This window comes from Rhinolophus ferrumequinum, chromosome 10 (assembly GCF_004115265.2).
Source record: "Rhinolophus ferrumequinum isolate MPI-CBG mRhiFer1 chromosome 10, mRhiFer1_v1.p, whole genome shotgun sequence".
Lineage (NCBI taxonomy): Eukaryota > Metazoa > Chordata > Mammalia > Chiroptera > Rhinolophidae > Rhinolophus > Rhinolophus ferrumequinum.
Window position 1 is genome coordinate 56300624 of NC_046293.1, and position 16595 is coordinate 56317218.

At 46.9% G+C, this 16595-nt stretch overlaps 1 protein-coding gene across 19 annotated transcripts in view; it reads right to left on the reverse strand.

Moving 5' to 3' along the window:
* Positions 1-328: 328 nt before the first annotated feature.
* R3HDM2 (R3H domain containing 2) overlaps positions 329-16595 on the reverse strand; it is a 130185-nt gene continuing 113918 nt past the window's right edge. For 7 of the 19 annotated variants that reach the window (XM_033116964.1, XM_033116982.1, XM_033116971.1 and 4 more), the window contains 11 exons: positions 14909-15010; positions 12951-13193; positions 12482-12608; positions 12066-12226; positions 11475-11629; positions 10249-10349; positions 4940-5109; positions 4391-4538; positions 2964-3061; positions 2526-2610; positions 329-1646 (listed from right to left, as the gene is read on the reverse strand). In XM_033116964.1, coding sequence (XP_032972855.1) covers positions 1306-1646; positions 2526-2610; positions 2964-3061; positions 4391-4538; positions 4940-5109; positions 10249-10349; positions 11475-11629; positions 12066-12226; positions 12482-12608; positions 12951-13193; positions 14909-15010 — 1731 coding nt within the window. In that variant the 3' untranslated portion in view covers positions 329-1305. Of the gene's footprint in view, positions 1647-2525; positions 2639-2963; positions 3062-4390; positions 4539-4939; positions 5110-10248; positions 10350-11474; positions 11630-12065; positions 12227-12481; positions 12609-12950; positions 13194-14908; positions 15011-16595 lie in introns of all 19 variants that reach the window. The other 12 variants (XM_033116976.1, XM_033116974.1, XM_033116967.1 and 9 more) reach the window with 4 other exon arrangements.

Genomic DNA, 16595 nt, shown 5'->3' on the forward strand with positions numbered 1-16595 from the left:
TGCATAGGACATCTGGGTAATATGGCATCTGGGCATTGCAAATTTAACGGACGGAGCTTTGTATTGTAAGAAACATCCACTTCTGTTCCTGCCAGGTAGAACCCAATCCCCTGGCTTTAAGATTAAAGGCCCAAGTCTTCTATCCCTGAACATTAGACGGACAGGTATGAGGCGCATCTGAATCCAGGTCTGGACCTCAACTCCCCGTCCCCAGCTCAGGCTCAAGGACCCTAAATGAGTGTTACAGAATTAACTGAGAGGACGGAAACTCAGGGGTCACCTAGTCAGTCCACATCTCTTATTTTATTGATACAGACTCAGAAGTGTCGAGTTGAGAAGTGTGTGCTTGATGAATCAGAGTTAGTTGCAGAATTGGGAGCACCCAGGACCCAGGTCCCATTAGAGACCCAGGTACCTCAGAACTATGTGTAAGGAGGAGGCTGGGACACAGGGAATAGTGTTAGGATGAGATAGGTGCATATGCTAGGAAAGCCATCCAAACCCACATCAAATCCCTCCAATAACCGTGGGGTTGTACCTACCCAGGACCTCCAACCCCTACCCACCCCAGGGCGGCAACACAGAAACAGGGACTGACGTCCAGTGACAGATTTTTTTTTTTATATTTAAAAACAAAATCAACCTCCCCCCAAATGATGCCCCCTAAACAAACAAAAACTCAGATTAAATAAAATTTACAGTGAATATACCCAGCAAACATCTGTTATGTGCAATTAAATACTGTATCTGTTACTTCGGCACGAACCTCAAACAAACAATATACAAGTGTTCTGGGGAGTAGGGGTGGAGGAAGGCCCAAGTTTTAACTCTGGGGTTTGGGGAGACAAGATGGGGGAAGTGAGAGAAAAGGGAAATCAATTTCATTTTTCTTAATTCTGTCCATATAAATATATTCATAAAGACCAAAAAAGAAAAGGGAGCTTGGGATGATCAGGAAACAGGAGAACAGGGGAGTGTAGGACTCTCCCAATTCTACCTAACCAAAAAATATCAAAGAAATTAATTTCATGGTGGGAGAAGAGATCAAAAATGATAGAAGAGGATGGGAAGGAGGGGGAAGCAGAGGAAGGCCAACCAGGGAAAAAGAGGGGACCCATGGCAGGGGAGTAAGAAGGAGTCCAGTGCCAGTGTGAGTGTCTGCTTCCATCTTCATCCCTACTGTTTTAGGCTCCAGTTTAGTGTCTGTCACCTTCCTTTCGGTCTCTGTCCATGGTCTATCAGGATCCCTCAACACCCTCCACCCTGCCCTCTCCCCTGCTGTGCTGGTCCCTTCCCCTCCTCCCTTTATTGGGAGCTGGCTCGCTCCAGGATCCTCAGGTCATAGTTCTTTTTGGCCACTCGAAGTTTGAAGCGACTCACAGAGTTGTTGAGGCGAAGGGAGGCATTTTGGGCCGCCAGGGGGCTGGGGAACACAGCCACGATGGTGTACAAGGCAGCGAGGTCCGCGTGGCGGCCGTTCTCGGCAGTCCCACTATTGTCCCCCCCACCTCCGCCAGGCAGCCCCTGGGCATCCTTGAGCCATTGGATCTTGGCGCCGGACATGGCGAGCTGAGTGAAGAGTTTGTCCGCCTCGGTACGAGTGATGCCCTCAGGGAGATCTGTCACCTCCAGCACCCGCCCCAGGACTGGAAGGGAAGGAGAGAGGACAAGGTTGTGAGAGGATTAGAGTAGGAAGGACTGCACAAATATCCAGCTGGCCATGTCTGTATACAACATTCTCAAAAGCCTGGCCTTTCTCACTTCGCCCTTCCCTCCTTCCCCAGTCAACCCAACTCCTCACTATCCAGACTCTCAGCAGGGCAACTAGGAGAAACAAAGGAACCTTTCTCCTCTAGCCTAGAGATGCAGGCAAGGAGAGACTGGGAACCAGAATCCCAGATTGAAGATCTGGAGACCCGCACCTCAGTTCTCTCACAGGGAGCTGTTACTGTGAAGGAGTGTGGCTTTTGCTGATGTTCTTTGACAAAGTCAGTAGCGTAATCTGAAATATGTTCCATAGCTCCCTTCCCAGTGGCTGGCCCCAGTAGATTCCTTTTTTATTATCTATGGAAGTCAGTTTCCCCTCCTTTCCTTGTTTAGCAAACTGTTCCAAATAGGGGAAATCCTGACAGATCTCGTATGCCTAGTACGGAAGGCCTGCAGGAGGCGTTACTCCTCCACATTCCTTTGTCAAGCTTCTCCTAAATTAGGTCAAGGACTACCAAAGGTAGACAACCTTGACTAAAGTCAGGGCCACTGCCACAAGACTCTGTTGATAATAGGCTCAGCAACCCCCATCATTGTGTTATTCCCAATTTTTACCATCATCTTCCCCAGCACCTGGAATAGCTTGGTAAGGAGGAGAGAGATACTTCACTTCTGCAACTTCTCCTTGCTCCTGAGTACAGAAGGGTACCATTTCTACTCCCCACCCTAAGCTGGCTTTTCCCTGCCATCCTGGGCTAGTAATGTAGGGCTGGAGGGGTGAGCAATTTCTCTTGGAGATTCGGCATCCTGTCACTCACCAACATCTGTCGTCCCTAGGTCAGTGGAGGCAGATTTGAGTGCTTGTCTCTTGCTCCGGTTTCCATGTTTCAACCCAGTCTGTCCCTTCAACATCAGAAAGATAATTCTCATCCTGGGTAAATAACATGGACTGCCTCGCATTCCAGTGTCTGCCTGAGAAGTTAAGGAAGGAGCAGCACCCAACCCTGAGGACCCCCCTCACCAGGTAGTCAGATTGGTCAAATAGCCACTGAGAAACAAAGAGCCCCTCCCTCTTGGCCACGGGGTGGGGAGAAAGGAATGAATGGTACTGGAGTGCGGTAAGGCCCTTCCACTTTGTCCATTCTCTGTCTGCTGTCTCCTTTGTCCACCCAGCTGGCTGAGGTAGATGGCTCAGAGATAGGGGCCCGAGTGCGAAGGGGGTGTCTGACGGCCCTAAGGCTGATGGACACCCTTACCTGGTGCACCGTGTAAGTCGACTGGCCATGGAGCAGAGGAGGGCAGATGGACAGATTGTACTGTAATGGCTGGCCCAAGAGGGAGTAGCGCCCATCGCCTAGGGAGGAAGAGCAGATGGCTTTCTGGGAGTTTGAGCTTCATGGTATGACTTATGAGACTTCAGGGGCTTGGGAGATGGATACTAGTCCTTTTTTTTTTTTTTTATGATAGGAGTGCCCTTGTGATTGATTTAAGAGTTGTCTCTCTTCCTAAACCCTTTGGCTCTCAGCTATATCTCAGACAAATGGGGCTATTAGGTTCCTTCACTCTTAAAGAAGGGCTTTGTCCATTATAGACAAAAGGCCCTGGAGGAAACGTATAGACCCTTATGAATGTCTTATTTCTTATATAGATTCCCCCCCGCCCCGCACTCTCCCCCCAAACCCAGGGCTCAAGTTTCTGACTCATGTAAAAGGCAGTATCTTGTAGTGGACGAGAACACAGACTTGGAGCTAGACTGTCTACGTTCAGATCCTGGACTAGAAACAGGATGTTGGTTATGTTTTCCCCTCATTAGTGTTGCTGGGAAGGTTAAATGAACCTATGACATGTAAAGCATTTATAGCAATGCTTGATACATACTAAGCACCATAAGTGTTAACTGTTATTGTTGGTGAATGTTGTTTCAGAGCACTTTAAAGTTTTTAAACCATATTCTAATCTTTTTTTTTTTTTAAACTTTTAAAATTTATTTGAAGTGTGTTTTTCTAGGACCCATCAGCTCCAAGTCAACTGGTTGTTTCAATCTAGTTGTGGAGGGCGCAGCTCACAGGGGCCCATGTGGGGATCGAACCGGCAACCTTGTTAAGAGCACCGCGCTCTAACCAACTGAGCTAACCGGCCGCCCTAATCTTGTTTTTATGTTGCTGTGACAGCCAAGGCAGAAAGGGGATAATATTATTCCCATCTTATGTGTGATTAACCCTACTTTATGGATTAGGAAACTGAGATCTGGTTCCAAGTTTAAGTAACACGTTCAACATCACAAAGCTACTTAGAGGTGGAACTAGAATTTGAGCCTGAGTCTTTTAACCCAAATCCAGTGTTCCCTCTTCTCAAACCACACTGTTTCTAATGCAGTCCCATATTCCAAGGCCTCTGACTCAGTACTGATGAGTTGAGCCTTTTGGTTTGTTAGAAAGTTCAATGACTTCTTTTCCCTGGCTCACAGTCACCTCACGTGGCAGTGAACACTAAATATGTAAATGAGGTGTGGAGTAAGTTAACTATGGGCATCTCTAAAGAGGGGCAGGTGTCCTTGGCCTAAATGGGGATGCTAAAGTAAGACCCTGGTTCCCTGCCTGTTGCTACCCTCTCGATCTCCCCACTTGGGAATGGGATGTGAAGGGTGAATCTGACAGCAGTCAGCCCTAATCTAACTCCTTACCCTGTGCTGGACCCCCAGGCCGGGGGAACTGTGTGAGGACGGGAAGGGGACTGAGTCCTGTGCAGACACTGCTGAGGCTGGTGACAGGAGAGGGTGCTGGAGACTGGGTAGGAGACGTGACGGGGCTGCTGCTCATTTGTGTGTTGGCCTATGGGAGAGAAGAGCACGCACAATATAAACACCAAACGTTACGCTCTGGGCAGTCCTATGGCTTGGCCTAAAATTCATCTCCCTCAGGAGATTTCTCTTGCTGAACTCTGCCAAAGTCAGACTGTTCCTTCAAACTGCCCTCTTAGTCCCTAATTAGTATGAGCTATTTTAATATTCACTTTTTGAAATACTGCTTTAAGTATTCTCTTAGCATTTTCAAGAACGTGTCCCATCTGCTACCTTAGATCTTAGGTTCTTTGAAGATGCTCTCTTCTGTTTCTTCCCCAAAAGTGCCCAGGGAAAGACATATAGAAGAAGTAGCTCGGTCAATGGCAAAGATTACCCCGAGAAGAATCTCGTCACCTCCTTGCCAAGACAAAGGTGGGCTGCAGGACTCACCTGGGGGCTACTGTCAGGATTGTACAGGTCTGCAGGTTTCTGCCCCCGCTGGTCCATGCTGTAATATTTACAGTGACTCCACTGGACCATGGATGGGTTCTGGGGGGGCTGGGGTCCATTAGGGACATTCAGCTGCATGACCACCACACCTGGTCCAGAAGGTGACACTCCTGAATGGCAGAAAGAAAGCAGTTGGTTATGAATTCAAACTATATTTTGGCCTGTCAGCTAACCCTGAGTGGGAAAGCCAGTAAGCAAATCCACCAGCCTTCTTCAGAGTCACTTCAACTATGGCCTGCCAGGAATGTGAGAGAACTGCTGACAGGGTTTCTGATTCCCTCCCCTCAAACCAGTGGAAGTTTGAGTGGAAGGGTTGTAAGTACCAGATGCCAGTGTTCTCCTGGCCTTCACCTGGTAGGGGGTACTTTGGTATGCTTGGCAGAAAACTGCTCCATTCTGTCAAAGTTGGGTATTACCAAATGCCCAGGTCAGATTGCTCAAATGTCTGGGCATGGTACAGGTCCGAGTTTGGGGCTGGACCAGGGCTGCAGGCACGTGCAGGCTTTTCTGATAATGGCTGCAGATAAGTCAGTGATCTCTGGTTGTTCTGGAAAAGATGACTGCACACAGCTTCACTAAGCCAGACCCTGAAGGTACTTCTTTGGCAAGGGTTGGGTGAACTCGAAACATTTCAAACAGAGGGAATGGCAGAGATGTATGCCATATTCAGGAAATGACAAGTAATTCAAGGTGTGAAGGCACTGGGGCTCTATAGGGGAAGTAGTAAGAGATGAAATACATTCATTCATTTATTCAGCAAACATTTACTGCACATTTACTATGTGCCAGTTCCCATGCTGGGCACTGGGTGTACAACAAACAAAACTGGTACCTGCCCTCATGGAATAGTCTATTAGGGAGTCAGACAGGAAACAAACAGTTGGTGTCAGAGTTTGACACATGTTCTGGTAAAGGTTTTTATCCTATAGGTGTTGGGAAGAGGACTTGTGCTTTAGAGAGCTAACTCAAGTGGCCCAAGGTAAGGTGGCTGCAGAGAGGGAGCCTAGTGGCAGGAAGACTAGTTAGGACGCGGCGGAAACTGAACAAGGAGGTCCTGACTCAGCACTGACAGCAGGAAGGGGGTGCGAGTGTCAGACCCTCTCTGCAGGTTTTACTGACAGGTTCAGGTGACTGACTGGATGCAATCCTGAGGTTTTAACATGGGCAACCATGGATGGCCTTACCCTGTCACGGGCTGGGGGAAGGAAAGGGCTCCGTGAGGAGGAACATTAAGTCCCAAATCTTCCTCATGGTGAAAAGCAAGGTAAGGGGTCAGGGAGAAGAAGTCTGATGGACAGTCCCCGCTGGGAGGGCTGCGCTGGAGCTCTCTGCTTCCCCACAGGGGATTGTCTGGTGTGACGGTTTGTTCTTGACCTCCCAGGCTATCCTTTCTATAGAGAGACAGGCTGAGTTCATGTGTGTGTGGTGCTAGAGAAATGGGACCGGGGCTTGTAAGCTTGAAAACCTGCTGCAATGCTGCTGTTTTCATGGCTCGGTGCTCTGGGGCTGCCACTGCTGCCACCATCATACTGCTTCCTGTGACGGGAAATGTTGCAGCCTCTGCCCTGGGCACCAGTCCTGCTGAGAAGTGAGCATGATTGCTTTTCTCAGGTAGCATCGGTCAAAGGAAAGGAAAAGAAATGGCAGGAAGCCTGAGAGAGCAGCGCAGGAGACACAGCATCTGTCGTATCTTATTCCCAGTCAATCTGTGGCCTCCTCCCGACCCCAGGTTCATCTAATTGGAGAGCACAAATACTCCGCGACAGGCTCACACCTCCCCATGCCCTGCCGAAGGGGACAGGGTATTCATCAGCAAGGCTTGCAGAAGGGCCACAGGAAAATTGCTGAGTGTCATGCATTTAACAACCCCCACCTCACGACACTTGCTTTGGGCATTTTATTTCCCCATCCTAACAGCCCCACCTGCTCCAACATCCTCTATCAACAAAATTGCAGTTGACCTTATTCAAACATCTCACTGCTACCCAAAGAGACCAAGGCAAAAAATAATCAAATTTATAGCTTTTCTGGAAGGCAGCTCATAATCTGAGACGAATGCCCTGGGCCAGGAAAGGGTGGAGGATGTGTGAGTCCATAGGGTATGGGCATAAGTAAGGTGGTGGAAGCTCTTTCTAATAACAAGTAGCCATAGGGCGCTATTCGGGGACTCAAGGGAAGGGGGAAAGAGAACACAGTCCTCATATTATTTTCTCTGATCCCCAACAAGAACAGAGCCAGGGCTCTCAGCGGCAGCCTCTGTCCTGAGCTCCTCCCCACACTAAGTCCTCCGCGCTGGCCTGGAGCATTGTTCGTCACTCAGCCGAGGACGCAGAGCACTACTCTGCTGATGAGCTGATTTTTATGCTTCTCTTCCTCAAGCCAAAAGCAGGTGGCATCCTTTAGCAGCTGAACTGTCGCTACTTCTTAATGGACGTGGCAATAAAAAAAAAAAAGGGCAAACCACCCCACTGCCCAGTGACAGCACTTCCATATAATCAGGTTGGAAGAAGGAGCCTGGGTTGGAGTGGGAAGGGGGTTGAATAAGGAAATCAATTTTAGCTTGAAAGCTCTGCAAGGAGCTAGGGGACATGTGAATGGCTTTTTAAGTGGCATCATTAAACCTGGGCAGAAAGGTCGATTGGGCAGAGCAAACCACATAAATATAAACAGATGACATTTATGTCTGGCAGAATTGGTTTTTGTTTACTTTTTTTTTTTTTTTTAATCACGGAGGTAGAAGATTGGTAAGGCTTCTTCCTTACCACCAGGAATCAAATCTATGGAAAGGAATGTCCAGAGAAATAAAATTCACAGGCACCTTTCCCAAATTACAGAATAGAATCCAAGAGTATCTGGTCTTTTCCCTTTTTGATGGAAGAAAGAGATTTCTTCAGTGAGTGGGGGAGCAGAGAGTTAGTTTCAGCCTTGGTAACCCCTCAGCTACAAAGTGAGCCCGTATGTGAGAGGTTATGTTTCTATGTGCCTCACTCTGGCCATGCTACTGTGTCACTGGGAGTTGGGAGTCTGTATATAGGCTTCACTGCCATTTCACATCTGTGTGCACCTTCCCCGGACAAGCATCCCTGCAGGAACCTCAAGGGACCTGCAAGCCAGTGGGAAGAAAAGTGTTTTCTGGGGTTACAGTTATGTTTAATATCACAATGGAGGAATTGAGGTCCGGGCCTGGGGGTAAACTGAGCCACTACAAAAATGTATTAATAAACCAGAACAGTTGTTGCAGGAACGGCCAATCCTAATCCCTGCCTTTATTTTTGGAAAAGTGACCATGTTGCCACATGGGAGAAGGGCGGGTGACTGTCCTCTGAAGGTGACATAGCAGTCCCTGTGGGCTATGCTGGCATTCTATCTTCCCAAGTAAAGGGTAAACTGGAAAGGACGGCAGAAGAAGCAGTTTTTCTCTTCTACTTCCTGTTAAAGAGTTTCATGAGCAGGAACTTTTAAAATCAGTGGTATGGTGAATATGTCTCTTAGATGATGTGGGTGGAACAGAGGGTCCCATCCTCTAGGAAAAGGACAAGGGGTCAGTCAGAAGCCGAGGATCACTCAGGGTAGCTAGGAAGAAAGGAAACAGAACAGGAAATTCCAAAGAAGCAAGGGAACTAGATGCTGAAGAGGGTTTCCTCCATTTCTGTTGATTGGGAAAGAGCCTAGATTACCTCCTTCCAGCCCCAGTCCAGATCTCTAAGTGCTACCAACTTTCAGAATAACAGTTGTTTCAGTTTACTTAGCTCAGCACTAGGTCCAGAGTAGGTAATGAAAAATTCTTTTCCTTTGGTTTGTTTCCAATTCAAAGACCTTATATTTGAAGATGAACAGATAGAACTACAGAGACCCAACAGATATACTGATATACCACTAACGATAGTATATCCATATGCACACACACATATTTATTCTATCAAATGGGAGAAAATGCCCTGCGGTACCAAGCACCACCACAGGCTACAGTGGTTCTTGGAGCCAATTTCTACGATTTCCATACCCCGCTGGGAATTTCAAGGTCAAGTGCCCCTGGCGGACACTAGGAGAAACAGCTAGAGAGACCAATAATGTAATAAAGGGTAAGGGCTGTTGAATTAAAAAATTCTCAGCCTATGAGAGATCCACGTTTGGTCTGGATGAAGGCAGAAATCAGTACTCCTTGAAAGTAAGAACTGATCATGTCTTATGAGCAAGATTAATTCTGGAATCCACTCCACAGCATCTAACACAGAGTGGAAAAAAAATCGATGTGAAAAAGACTCCATTTCTAAATGTGAAAAGCTGGCAAAAATACCTCTCTCACCAGAAGAGGGCACTCTGACATTCCCACAATAGAGGAGAAGGGGGATGGTTGGGGGCTACATTAAGACTTCCTGTCTTCCAGAACCCCGGAAGTTTCTTTAACGGCCATATAATGCTATGACAGGGTGGGATGAAAGGGAAACAAATAAGGGTAGCTGTACTAGTTGTGTTGGGGGAATTCTTGGCAAAGGCTGACAGTGAGAGGCTGCATGGCAAAAGCACCTTGGAGAGCTGGTCCCTTCCAAGGAGGACCTTTAGCTGTTTAACACAATACCCATTTATTTCCCACTGGAGGGAAAGGAATAGAGTACAGAAAGCCTGTTGAAAATGTCTTATTGAAAATGCAGCATAGGATATGCCAAGTCAAAAGACCCAAGTTCAAGTTTTAGGATTGTGACTTTAGGCAAGTCATTTATCCTCTTTGAGTGTTAAATTTCTTCTTCACGATGTTGTGGTGAGAATTATGATAAAATGTATGTGAGCACATAAGAAAAATTATGAAACAAATCTAAGATATGACTTAAAAAGCATTTTATCAGCCTGTCTCACATTCTCTAGAGAAAAAAAAAGCCGTCTATAGGAAGACTGAGCGCAGGTGACAGAGGTAAGCACTTCATGTCTCAAAGGCATGTGAGTAGTGAGTGTAATGCTGAATTCAGAAAAAACAAACAAAAAAAGAACAAGAAATAAAGAAAACAAAGAACTCAATTAGACATGTGGCTTCCCAGGAACGGGTGGGACAACCAATCTGGCCTTTCTTAAGAGGTCAAGTTTACCACCCCTGGAAAACACCAGCCAGGACCTTGGTGTTTCCTCCTGATGGGGCCACAGTGGGGACAGAGACAATCCCTGAACTCTCTCTGCCCTTCCCAGCTTTAGAGTATAAGTTTTTCAGCATTTGCTCTTGCCAGTACCCAAGACCCTCCAAATTTTTATTCTCTTACCTGAGTACTGCTGTGGCATCTGTGGTGGACTGCAGGGAGAGGGAGACTGAGGCATCTGGTACTGCTCAGAGCCAGGAGGTTGCAGAAACCCCACAGAAGGGCTGGGGAGAAGGAGAAGAGAGGAGTGGTAAAGCAGTAGGAGGAGGAACACAGCTCCTAGCAAACAGCTGCCGCTTCCTGGGCCTCCCCCGTGGGAAGCAGAAGCAGCTCCAAGCCATTCCCAGACCAATTTGCCGTGCAATTTCTAAAATCACTCATCAGTTCAAAGTTAATTATATATTTGTACTTGATCATCTTTCAATTAGGAAGCTGCTAATCAGTGCTATAAATGGAATGTTAGTGACACATGCTCTTCCCAGCAGTGTGAAAACACCAGACACACACATGCATACACACACAAACACATACGCACGTTGAGGAACACACAAAGAGAGTGCCAGAGACAGACACACAGTGCAAGAGAGAGGTGGGTAAAAAAAGAACTAAAGAGGAGTGTGATTTAAGATAATGACACAATGGCAAACACAGATAGTCACATAAAGACAAATGGGGAAACCCCCCCCCCCAAAAAACTCAGGACAACAGGAGACATACATACAAAAAGAAATAAACATGCACACTGACAGAGACACAGAAATACATACAGGTAGGCCCGCCCAGACTTGAGTTCTAGTTCCAGCTCTGCTTTTAACTAACTGTGTGGCTTTGGGTAAGCTGCTTAACATCCCTAACTGGAATTTCTTCATTTATTAAAAAAAGGGAGAAAAAGAAAACAAGGGGAGTGGACGAGATATTTCTAAGGTACCTCTACCTCTAAAATTCTATCAGCTATGGTCTATACTAAAATATATAAATAATACAGAAATAGACCATCTGAGATTCACCCATGGACATAAACAGAATTTTACACATACACACTCTAAATTGCTTGTTTTAATGATGAGCAGTGTCCATCCCACAGTTCTGAATCTCACTGATTAGAAAAACAAAAAAATGGGAAATTATAAAGCCTCTGTCTCTGAAGCAGGAATTTTTTCGTTGACGAACTTCTATGGCAATGTCAAATCAACAAGGAGAATGAACTCCCTCATATTCTACCTGCTTTAGGGTACCACTGGGATCTTTACCCCTGCCTTTCTTTTCTTAGTCCAGTGGGAACAAAACCATGGTGCAGCAGTTGCTGAAGGTCTACGGGAGACGCGCCCCAACTTTTTGGGAGTCCTCACCTCGTACCGTTCTGCTGAGCTGGCGGGATCATGCTATAGTACACTGGCACGCCCCCCGCGGGGAGGCCCCCTTGCACAGATTGGCTCGCAGGGACCAGCATGGGTTGCTGGAAAGGCGGCTGGACCACATTTTGTGAGTCATTACCCACTGGGACCTGAATGGAGAAGAGAAGAGAATGACTACTTGTATTCCCAATGAGTTCATCCAGAGAACAGCCCAGGCATCACAGATCAGGACCTTCTAACTTCCTTCTCTACTTCTTAGACACTCCTATTCTCCTCATCTGCCTTAAGGAAGTGCTTATAGAGCTATCTCCATTTCCCTCTTCTCCAACCCCATCCTTGGGTATCTAATATGAAGAAAGGAGCCCGACTTCCTTTAGACCCTACTTTTCTGGGCATATACTCATTTGCATGGTTGTGTAAAGGTCAAACAATTTAAATAAAGACTTCTCTCAGAGGAAAACAACCTAAACATTTTAGGGGTGAAGGGAACAATATTTTAGTGTTAGAATGGTCAGATGTGGGAAGCTGTCCCCCATCCCTCATCCCGAGGCCTGGGTGATCTTGCCCAACACAAAGTGCACCCACTTGGTAAGAAGGCAGTGGAGTGTACTGAACCACCAGGCCTTGCATCTGGCCCCCCACGCTGCTCCTCTGGTTGCTGAGCAGGCCCTGGTTTTGTGGCTGCTGGACCCCAATCATGCCTTGGTAAGCCGCCTGCTGCTGGTTAGGCATCATGGGCTGTAAACCTAGGGATGGGCAAGGCAGAGAAGACATCAGCATGGTTTTCACAATGTTTAGGAGGTCATACTCTGTCAGCAATTTCTCTTCTCCTGTCTATTTTACCTTTTCGTTTTCTGGAGATCCTGGGTCCCTCTTTAGGACTCTACTCATTCCTGCCTTTTTTTTTTTTTTTTTTTTATAAAACAGGGAAGGCAATTCTCTCTTTCCCAATCTCTGCCCTTCACCTATTACTGCCTTCTTATACTAATCGTTCCCCTTACCAGGCTGCTGGGATGGCTGAGGCAGCTGCTGACCACGTTGGGGGCTGTAGGCCACCGGGTGAGAGAGAGGTCGATATTGCTGGTTGGAGTTAGGATACTGTCCAGGGGGATAGTAAGAAACCTGGATCTATGGTGAGAGGAAACAGATGTGTGAGAAGGTCCCTCAAATTCAGCCCCAACATCCCCAAACTATCAAATTCATCAGGGCTGCTGGCCAAAAATCTGTAAATGGAGATATTTTGGGTCTGCGATTGCAGCACTGGTATACAAGTTTGAAACAGAACAGGAAGGACTTGTGTCATCTAGAAAGCCAACCTTCTAACTAGAAAGACAACTCTCAAGTGCAAAGTGGGGAAATGGAGGGGGGTCATAGGCATCCCCTATGGTCTTTTCTTCTGAGGAAGAAAGAAGGATTGTAATAGTGGACAAACTGAATTAGTGATTTCAGCTCAGAACCTGAGCCGCTCACCTGCTGAGGGGGCTGCATGTAGCCCTGGGGTGGCAGGACTTGCTGAGTAGGTGGTGCATGGCTAGAGGTGGAGTAGTTGGAAGTGGGGAGAGGCTGTCCCGTAGAAGCCATGATGAAGCTAGTCTGCTGAGGGTGCTGGGAGATAAGTGGGGACTGGAACAGAGCTGAGGATGGGTCAGCTGCTTCAGCAGAACCTTGGCGACTGAGGCTCATCTGTCCAAATGGGTTGCTGAGGTCATCTGCCTGTTGAGAGAGTGGGGGAAGACTCAAGGACTGAGGTCATATCAAGCCCCATGTCTTTGCTTTCAAGACAGACAGACAGACAAACAGAAATAGCAACCCTCTCTGTAGTCTTCCTTACACCAAATTCGACACAGGCCTGCCTCTGTGCCCAGGGAGGCGCTTTTCAGCCCTAAGCCTCTATCTTTATCATGTGGTGTTTTAAATTGCTATGAATTGAACAGCTGTTTGAAGCCTAATTCTAGAGCCAGTTCTCCCTACCACATATGAGGTAACAGTGGCCACTCTGATTATGATTTTTATTAGAATTTGTCCTGGGGAGATGGGAGCAATGACACAACATATGTATATGTATACGTATGTGTGTGTACACACACACACACACACACACATACACACACACACACACACACACACGCCAAACTAGTGGGTTGAAAAAAGAGACTGCAAGTCTTTCCATTTCCTGTCTTCCTCATGCCTCTAGCCATACAAAGGGCCCCTACATTGCCATAAATCCTGTTTTTATCATAAAGGACCCAGATAACATCCTCAGTGGATTATGGATGGCTAGGTGCCTGTGTCTCCCCAGCTCTGCCTCTGTAGCGGAAAGACTGCTGGGCTCCCACTCCTGCTGCTTAGCTCCTTACTCCGTCTTGAGGTTATTTCCACCTCTGTTCTCTGACACTTGCCTAGAGTTCTTCTGCCCTTCAGAAACCACTTCCAATTCTCACCTCTGAGAGGAGGCCAGGGTGAGTGGCTGAGCTGGAGGGCGAGACTGACTGGCTAGTCTGTAATTGCCTTCTCTCTCGGCCCTCTTCTCTAAGCAGCAAGAGTGATGGTGTTCCATCTCTCACTTGTACGGTGAGAGGTTAGAGTTTGTTAGCTTCCTCGGCCCTTCCGCTCCCTGGGCAGTAATTGACACACACAAACACATACACACGCAGAACAGACGTTCTTTTGCAAAAAACCTAGTAGAAACAAAAGGCAATGCTTTCCTGTGGTTTCATTCAATTTTCGGGGATCTGATCTTCAAGTTAGCTATTTTGCTATCTTAGTGAGCAGAAATAGATGACAAGAAGACTGGACTGCAGATTATTTGAGGTCCATATCCCAGGACTTTTCAGAATGGAGATAAGAGGTGGGAGGAAAGGGGATCCTAGTGAAAAAGCTGATGGGTGTGATTAACACACATACACACACACTCACACACACACACAAAATCAGGGCTTCTATAACTATGATAGAAGTTATCAACCATAAGGCAAATAAGATCTTCAAAGGATCTGTCGTTAGTGTACAAGTCATTTAAACTGCATATATTATGTATTAGAAAAGATTTTTTTAATGTAAAATAACATGGTAAGATAGGGGGATATTTTAAGTTTTTACTAGTGGTACCAGAGAAATCTGCAATTGCATTTTTATTTTTAAAGGAAATGAGGAACCCAGGTTAGACCAATATCCCATTTTGTTCCCCCTCCTAAAACTCAGCGGAACTTGGTGTTCCTCTCTGTCTTACACTTAGACATCTTGATGGCTCCAGTGCTGTGATGAGTGACTGGAATGGAACTAGTTCAGCCTGTGCTGGCCCCTCAAGAAGAAACATCTTTTAACATGGCCCTCCAAAAAGCACAATTGCTTTGCAAGTTTGTCCTAGACTGACCCAGACATACCCACAAATACATGGACAAGACAAAAAGGGGGAATGGAGTTTATACCATGTTGTACTGCTGGGGCGGAGAGACTGGCAGAAGGACTTGGGGACAGGAGCCTGGAGAGAACTGAACAGGCTGCGGAGAGGGCTGCAGAGCCGGGACTGGCTGTGGACCCGCAGAAAGGCATGTGGGAAAGGGAAGAGAAAAGGAAGGCATAGGGAAAGGCAACAGGGCAGAGATGGGGAGGAAAAAGGAAGGAATAACAAGGTTAATCATAAAAGAAATTTCACATGAATAGCAGGGCTGCTGAGCTGGCTGGAGACCAAGCCCAGGATCATCTGTGGCTTTTCCCACCTCTGACACAGGCCATCTTTCCTATCAGGAGAGACCTGCTGCACACCCAGCCCCATTGGCCACTCAGAACTCTGCAGCTATTGTGAGCAATCTTAGGACTCTCAGAGCCAGGTCTGCTGCCTGACTGCAAACACAGGGTTTCCTAAAAGATTTTTTCTGAACACATGATTCCTGGGGAGCACGATCATAACCCTCCTCGAATGCCCACTTGAAAAGGGATTCCTGCTTCTGTAGAAAGGGTCATCCAAGGTCTGGCTCAGCTCTCCCAGCCAAGCTCCTGATTGTACACCACAGCTCTCCTGGAGGAAGTGCTCATTCACAAAGATCATCTCCCTAACCCTCTCCCTCCCGAGGGCAGAGAAGGAAAAAACAGCCAGTTCACGCGTGGTTCCGGCTACTTCCTCCTCCTCCATGACTCTTCTGTGCCCCTCCAGGCTGTCAGGGCAGTATGAAAAATGCCCCCACAAGCAAACGGAGGGATTTAGGAATAAAATATAAATAGCCTAGTTTTAGCTTTTGTTCCTTCAGTCTCCATTAGCCTCAAGCAGGAGGATTTGTTTATTTGGAACATGGTGTATTCTAAACCAACTAATGGGGAGAGCTGTTTTTCCTCTCTGTTCTTCCCCTCCAGCCATTTCAATCACTTCATCGTTCTCCAGCCATCTCCAGCCATCACCCCTAATGGTGGTAGGAGGGGTGGGAGAAAGGGGAGAGGCTCGGAAGAGAGGGGGAAATCACATTTATATACGTTGTTTCATTTACATACATTATCTCATTACAGCCTCACAACCCTATATGGAGATTTGATAACTTGTATTTGCAGTGAAGACAGTAAGACTCAGAGAAATTAAGTCACGTGTGCAGGATCCCACAGCTAACATGGCAGAGCTGGGATGGGAGGACCTAGTTCTGCCTGACATATCTTCTTTCCACTCTACTCTAGCAGTAGGGAGGGCATGAAAGAAGTCGAATAGAATTACACAAACATGTTTTTCGTTGTACAATTCTCCCTCCTTCCAAATTTAGAGTATTAAGTAAAAGGTGGGGGACCAAGGTATCACTATCCTCTTCTGCCGTGTATCTCTGGAGAGACCCTTTCACAGAGGGGACTAACAGTTCCGGAAGCTGAGAGTCCAGGAATTAGAAGACCCCCAAAATGGAGAATACTCCTGATATCTGAATTAAATAAAATGTAAGTCATTTTGATTAGGAAAAAGTTACCGAGACTCCACTGTGTGACTTGGTAGAGATGTTGCCATAGCCTTGACACTACCCTCTCAGTTCTCCGGCCGTACCTATTTTCTGTAAGCCAGTGGTATCCCTGTGCTGGGAGTTTTTAAACCCATTTCCTACTATTCTAATCCTCTTCTTTCTCTTGGGGGACTGTTTGTGGTGC